This window comes from Babylonia areolata, chromosome 26 (genome assembly GCF_041734735.1).
Source record: "Babylonia areolata isolate BAREFJ2019XMU chromosome 26, ASM4173473v1, whole genome shotgun sequence".
NCBI lineage: Eukaryota > Metazoa > Mollusca > Gastropoda > Neogastropoda > Buccinidae > Babylonia > Babylonia areolata.
The window spans coordinates 37,710,208-37,717,971 of NC_134901.1; the positions used below are offsets into that span (position 1 = coordinate 37,710,208).

The 7,764-nt window shown below is 41.2% G+C and overlaps 1 protein-coding gene across 2 annotated transcripts in view; it reads right to left on the reverse strand.

Moving 5' to 3' along the window:
• Positions 1-2,159: 2,159 nt before the first annotated feature.
• Positions 2,160-7,764, reverse strand: part of LOC143300197 (1-deoxyxylulose-5-phosphate synthase YajO-like) — a 31,933-nt gene continuing 26,328 nt past the window's right edge. For both annotated transcript variants that reach the window (XM_076613759.1, XM_076613760.1), the window contains exons 7-9: positions 7,026-7,198; positions 5,810-5,949; positions 2,160-3,335 (exon numbers count right to left, since the gene is read on the reverse strand). In XM_076613759.1, coding sequence (XP_076469874.1) covers positions 3,225-3,335; positions 5,810-5,949; positions 7,026-7,198 — 424 coding nt within the window. In that variant the 3' untranslated portion in view covers positions 2,160-3,224. The remainder of the gene's footprint in view (positions 3,336-5,809; positions 5,950-7,025; positions 7,199-7,764) is intronic.

A 7,764-nucleotide genomic window follows, 5' to 3' on the forward strand; every position in this document is an offset into this window, starting at 1 on the left:
GGAGGACATCATCAGAAGACATCATCAGTGGACATCATGGGTGGACATCATCAGAGGACATCATCAGTGGACATCATGGTTGGACATCATCAGTGGATATCATCGGAGGACATCATCGGTGGACATCATCAGAGGACATCATCAGAGGACATCATCGGTGGACATCAACAGAGGACATCATCGGTGGACATCATCAGTGGACACGCACGTGACTCCGGAGCCCAAAGCCCAAATCACACATGCCGGCTGCGGGAGCAGCATGGAGCATGGAACGCCAGCAGGCAGGGCAGGGGCAGACACAGCTCTGTGTGTCGTCCATCTCCAGCAGTTTGTGAAGTGCTGGCGGCGGTCTCTCTCAGCTGTCCTCAATGCGGTTCTTTTTTGTTTGTTTTTGTGGCAGTCTTTCTCAAATGTCCTCACTACTGTTTTTTTTTTTGGTGGTGGTCTCCCCCCAAAGCCCACAATGTGTTTTTATAGATTATTATTATTATCATTATTATCATCATCATTTTTTTTAATACTACAGGGCACGGTAGCTGCTTCTATCAGGTACCAATCGCAAACTGTATGAGGGCTGACTTGCTCACAGCAATACCTGGAAGCGTGTCTTGCAGGAGCGAAAGTTGCTACACTTTGTTACGTGATACTGAACTCTTCCAGACTCTTTCAGATGTCGTTTGAAGTTAAAACTCGGTGAGTCAGAGTATCTGTTTAGTTTCATGTGTATGTTATGTACGGGGTGTTTAAGACAATGTCCAATCTTGAATATTTAATGTTCGGTGAGATAGAGTATTCGTTTGGTTTCGTGTGTATGTGTTCGGTATGTTTAAGACATTGTCCAATCTTGAATAAATGCTTATTTGTTTTTTGTATTTTCCCCCCCTTTCTTTGGTGAGTGTGTGTACATGTCCAAATGAACAGCGTGTGGTGGCTGTGTGTATATGTCAATGTAAGGCCATGACGGGCGCAATGGCCGAGTGGTTAAAGCGTTGGACTTTCAATCTGAGGGCCCCGGGTTCGAATCTCGGTAACGGCGCCTGGTTGGAAAAGGGTACAGACTTTTCCAATGTCCCAGGTCAACGTATGTACAGACCTGCTTGTGCCTGAACCCCCTTCTTGTGTTTCGCCACGCTGAAGATCAAAACCGCATGTTAAACAAAACGGTCATTCATGTAAAATGTTACATATGTGTATGAGTGTGTGTGCGTTCGTGCCTGAAATCTGATTGAATGACACAGGAAACGAATAATTAGCGCACCAATGGCAGCCATCAGTTGGCTCTACCAAGATAGGCAGCCTGTTGTGTAGATGACCCCGCGTTTGTAAAGCGCTTGAAGCTTGGTCTCCGACCGAGGATAGGCGCTATAATTTAAGTATCCCTATCATTCATTAGGAGTATGAACAAACTGAGTGCATTCATTTTTTCAAGAGGATGTTTTTGTGTGCGTTTATTCCTCCATGCATGCGTGTACGCAAGCTGACAGGTCGCATTAATTAACACCAACTCGAAGGTCTCTGCCTCAGACGCTCCCGCGTCAAGGAGTCACGGCAGTCAAGGCGCTTCATAGTCCACATAGTCCACGGTCCTCAGCCAGTTTGCTGGTGTCACCCCATCGTCTGTCGACAAGTCTGAGGTCTCTCTCCACTGTTTGCTGGTGTCACCCCATCGTCTGTCGACAAGTCTGAGGTCTCTCTCCACTGTTTGCTGATGGCACCCCATCGTCTGTCGACAAATCTGAGATCTCTCTCCACTGTTTGCTGGTGTCACCCCATCGTCTGTCGACAAATCTGAGATCTCTCTCCACTGTTTGCTGGTGTCACCCCATCGTCTGCTGACATGTCTGAGGTTTCTCTCCACTGTTTGCTGGTGTCACCCCAACGTTTGTCGACAAGACTGAGGGCTCTCTTGCTGGTGTCACTCTATCGTCTGTTGACACGTCTGAGGTCTCTCTCCACTGTTTGCTGGTGTCATCCCATCATCTGTTGACAAGACTGGGGTCTCTTCCACTGTTTGGTGATGTCACCCCGTCGTCTGTTGACAAGTCTGAGGTCTCTCTCCATTTCTGGACATAGAATTATGTACTATTTATGCCTGGGATCTCTCGCTCTCTCTCCCTCCCTCTCTGAGACACACACACATATATACACACGCATGTGTATTGTGTATTTTAGCATTGATATTTACTTGGAAATCTCAACCAGACATATTCTCACTCATATCACATATTTATCTGCTTTTCAAGACAAAAAACCATTGTCAATACAAGTTCGTACTCTTTCTACCTACCCTGACATTTGAATATTCGTTAAAAAGTTAAATTAGAATAGATATGTCCTAGTAGGATATAAAATGCTTCAGAACTGCTGAATGATGATCCAGGATTCGATACAACGAAACTTTCACCAGACCAAGACCCAAACCATGAACAAATTATTGGCGCTCGACAATAGGTCTTTAAACTCAACTCTTAACTAAGCGATGAGCATAGGATATGATCAATGTTATTCCCTGGTTGATAAACTGGACTGAACATGAAAATCCGAAAACCCGTATAAACTGTATATCTTTCTCAGTGAAAACAGTGTCCTGCAAACAGTGTTATCCTGTGAAGAATGGAGTTTTGTTGTAGTCTTATACTTTTTACTGATTTAAAACGTTGTAAACTCCTCATGCGTTTCTGTCAGCACCACGCTTGTCTGGCGCAAGAAAGAAGTCCAATTACTATACGAACGTATAAAAGGAGGTTTCAGTGACTCCTATCATGGCTAGTTTTGGTCTTCTTCGCTTTGAAAATTCCAAGCAATTACCAGCGTTTGCCAGAATGCAAATATGAACACAGTGAGAATTCCGTTTACTTATACCAGCGAAAAACATTGATGCTTCCGAATACAACAATATACATAATGCACACTGTGCAAGACTGCAGTGTAATAGCTGTATAAGATTGCAGTGTAATAGCACTGATAACAAAACATGATATTTGAAGACACTGTAATGGCACTAATAACAAAAAAGATTACATTCACATGTAGCACATTTATAATAAAATGGCACGCATGGCAATTATGCTGTGCACGATGCTTGATGTTTCGCTGAATAATTTTCTTCAAGCAAACGCAAAGAACAAGGCCTGAGACGACAGCATTTCAAATAACTTCCCAGTCATTTGTTCACTGCTTCGTTCGCACGTGCGTCCAGCAGATGTCAGTCAACCATGACATAATCAGACGTAGCCTCTTGGGTTCCAAGGGTTGTCTCTGTTACCATTCAGCCACGGGATAAAGTCGTAAGGATAAAAGTCACCGGGTGTGCTGACTTCGTCTAGCTCCTTCATCTGACAACAATAACATCAAACAACAACATCAATTAAACGGGACAACAATGAATATACAACTCCTTTAAAAGACTGCTGTGATGTTCAGTCTTGGGAATAAAAAAAACAACTGGAGAGACGTTTGCTTCAGTTCGTTGTAGTCTGAACTGCGAAACACACACACACACACCTCTTTCTTGTATTGTAAACTACTGTTTACAAATACATGTATGTGATATAATTTGACTAACGCTCAGCTTATAACAATCACAAAAGAACAATCAAACTACAGTCCCAAACAGTCGGGACAGCAGTTGCCTCCTCGTGCTGTTCTTGTGGTCGAAGTCAGTTTCAGTTTCAGTTTCAGTATCTCAAGGAGGCGTCATTGCGTTCGGACAAAACCATATACCCTACACCACATCTGCCAAGCAGATGCCTGACCAGCAGCGTAACCCAACGCGCTTAGTCAGGCCTTGAGAAAAAAAGAAAAAAGAAAAAAAGGGGGAATAAATAATAGATAAGCTTACATAAGTAAATAAATAAATAAATAATAATTATAATATAGAAAAAGGTAGTAGTAATAATAATAATAATAATAATAATAATAATAAAAAAAATAGATAAGACAACAATGGTGATAAATAAGCAAATAAATGTAAAACATGAAGACACACATTCACACACACACACACACATGCATAACAGATATGCACCAAACATGTCGAAGTCAGACACGACAATCATATACAAATCATACATGTGATATCTATACTCCTTTAGACACGGGGCTATGGCCTTATCTGAATTAAAATCACACACACACACACACACACACAAATAATAATAATAACACACACAAACACACACGACATGCCCCTTTTAATTGTTTTGCCTTCACCTCGATACTCTGAAATGAAAAAAAAATAGGTGTTCAAGAGTAGCTGTGCTTGTATTCAGCACACTCACTTTCCCCCCACTTTCATATCGAACCGTGAGGCCCTGTTTTAATTAAATCCACGTAATAAATACCCATGTTGCATTCTTGCAAGTAGTTCCTTGAAACTGTACTCAAGTTAAATGATCAAACCATACTATCTCAAACCTACGTCTTTCCAAAATAGCTCTCCTCCCCCCCCCCCCCCCACCCCCCGACTGTTTCCTGCTCTACATTTTCTAAAGGTTTCTATATTCGTACGTTTTGTCTTTCACACACCTGTATCAGTTGTACATGCGTGTGACTGACCAGTTTGAAAGCCCTATGATTTATCTGCACAAGATTTAGCACTATGTCCTTACTTAAATGATAATAACAATAATGACAATACCACTACTACTTATAATATTGATAAATATTATGATGATGATGATGATGATTTTTGTTGTTGTTGTTGTTGTTCATGTTGTTACTTATTCCATTTTCTTAGTTATTCCATTATCTAATATACACGTGTGTGCATGTGCGTGACTGAATCCAGGCTGAATGACACAGGAAACGAATGACGAGCACCTAAAGGCAGCCGCCAGTCGGCTTTACCCAGGCGGGCAGCCTGTTGTGAAATCGACTCGGTGTTTGTAAAGCGCTTAGAATTTGGTTATCTGACCGAAGGAAGGCGTTATATAAGTATCAATAACGATGATAATAATGATGATGATGATGATGCTGATAATAATGCTACCTCTACTACTACTACTACTACTAATGACGACAATGATGATGATGATGATAATGGTAATACTAACAACAACAAAAATAATCACAATAATGATAATACTAACAACAACAATAATAATACTAATGATAATAACACTACTACTAATAATGATAAAAATTACAACAGCAAATCACAATAATGATAATACTAACAACAACAATAATACTAATGATAATGACACTACTACTAATAATGATAAAAATTACAACAGCAACAGCAACAGTGATAATGATAATGATGATGATAATAATAATATAAATAAATATTACCATAATAATAACAGCAACAATAACAACAATTATGATAATAATAAGAACAACAACAACAATAACAACAATAATTATAATAATGATAACAACAATAATAACATATATGCTAGTCAGTCGTGCCCGACTATGACCATCAGAACAGCAGAGGAGGCAACTGCTGTTCCTACTATTTGGGCTAGAATTTGATTATAGTGGAGAGTGTCTTGCCCAAGTACATCCCCACTCTCTCGGCCAAGAGGGTTTAGAACAGTCGGCGTTGGGATGGTTCCCAAAGACCAACTTGCCCACAAGGCTGCAGCACTAAAAGCCAGTGCAATTTTGCCTCCTAGTTTGAGAGTCATAGTCCTTCACAAAAGACTAAGCTGTAAATGGTTTCCCATTGACTGGAGAAACCATTGATAATACAGCTCTCACTTTGCTGTTGGCCCAAGCGTAAACTTACGTCAATCTACAATAACAACAACAACGAAAAACAACAAAACAAAAATCACACGACAGCGCATGCCCAGCCGACCTCTTCCGGTGTCAGTTGCCAGCCGGTAGCGGCGGCCATGTTGTCATCCAGCTGGTGCATCTTGGTGGCTCCTATGATGACAGACGACACCACGGATTTCTGCAGCAGCCAGCGGAGGGATACCTGGGCCACGGATTTACCTGAGGGGGAGGAGGAGGGAGGGCGAGAAAAAATAGTAAGAAAGATGAACGAATGAAATAATGCGTTTTTGTTTGTTGTTGTTTCTGAACGCCCGGGGAAGATGAGTTGTTGGTATGTTCTTAAAAAAAAAAAATACTGTAAGAGATACAGGCTTTCTGTCCTCCGAGGTGTGAGTGTCATTCTGTAGTAATTATGATGATGGTTATAATAATAATAATAGTAAGATTAGTGGAGTGATGGCCTAGAGGTAACGCGTCCGCCTAGGAAGCGAGAGAATCTGGCGCGCTGGTTCGAATCACAGCTCTGCCGCCGATATTTTCTCCCCCCTCCACCAGACCTTGAGTGGTGGTCTGGACGCTAGTCATTCGGATGAGACGATAAACCGAGGTCCCGTATGCAGCATGCACTTAGCGCACGTAAATGAACCCATGCCAAAAAAAGGGTTGTTCCTGGCAAAATTCTGTAGAAAAATCCACTTCGACAGAAAAACAAAAAAAAAAAAACTGCATGCAGGTAAAAAAAAATGCAAAAAATAAAAAAAGAAAAAGGGTGGCGCTGTAGTGTAGCGACGCGCTCTCCCTGGGGAGAGCAGGCCGAATTTCGCACAGAGAAATCTGTTGTAATAAAAAGAAATACAAAAATACAAAATAATATTCTTCTTCTTCTTAATAATAATAGTAATATTATTGTTATTATGATTATTATTATTATTACTATTATTATTATTATTATTGTTATCAGTAGTAGTATTAGTCGTAGCTGCAGCAGCAGTAGTAGTATTGTTGTCATCATCATTATGATGATGATGATGATTATTATTAGTAGTAGTAGTAGCAATTTATATTTATTAATCTTTTGCACGTCTCAGAGCATTGACTATATGGATTAAAGCATGTATAATCTATCACAATGGTTGATGGTAATCTTTCATACACGTTCAGACAAGATAAAAATGCATTTCTGATGTATCTCAGCCCTTCAAATGGGGGGCTAAGGCCTATCTGAAAAGATATCTGAGTCCTAAGTCCTGAGAGTCTGTCTCCTTCTCCTCCCCATCTCTCTCTGTCTCTCTTACCTCTGGCTTTGGCTACTTTCTCAGCTGCCTGGTGGATGGCCCAGCTGCTGTCCTGGTTGAGGTGTGACCAGCTGAAGTACATCTTCTTCCCGAACTGCTCGTCCCGGATACTTTTCGCCAGGCGTCCTTCTTCAGGGAGGTGGTCCTGCTTCACCTTGTCCGTCAGGAACCCTCTGTGTGCATCAGGACAGTGTCAGCAGACCTCCATGTGCATCAAGGTACTGTAATTAAACCTCTGTGTGCATCAAAGTACTGTAATGAAACCTCTGTGTGCATCAAAGTGCTGTAATGAAACCTCTGTGTGCATCAAAGTGCTGTAATTAAACCTCTGTGTGCATCAAAGTACTGTAATCAAACCTCTGTGTGCATCAAGGTACTCTGATTAAACCTCTGTGTGCATCAGGGTACTGTAATTAAACCTCTGTGTGCATTAAAGGACTGTAATTAAACCTCTGTGTGCATCAAAGTACTGCAATTAAACCACTGTGTGCATCAGGGTACTGTAATTAAGCCTCTGTGTGCACCAAGGTACTGTAATTAAACCTCTGTATGCATCAGGGTACCGTAATGTAACCTCTGTGTGCATCAAAGTACTGTAATCAAACCTCTGTGTGCATCAAAGTACTGTAATCAAACCTCTATGCATCAGGGTACTGTAATGAAACCTCTGTGTGCATCAGGGTACTGTAATGAAACCTCTGTGTGCATCAAAGTACTGTAATCAAACCTCTGTGTGCAT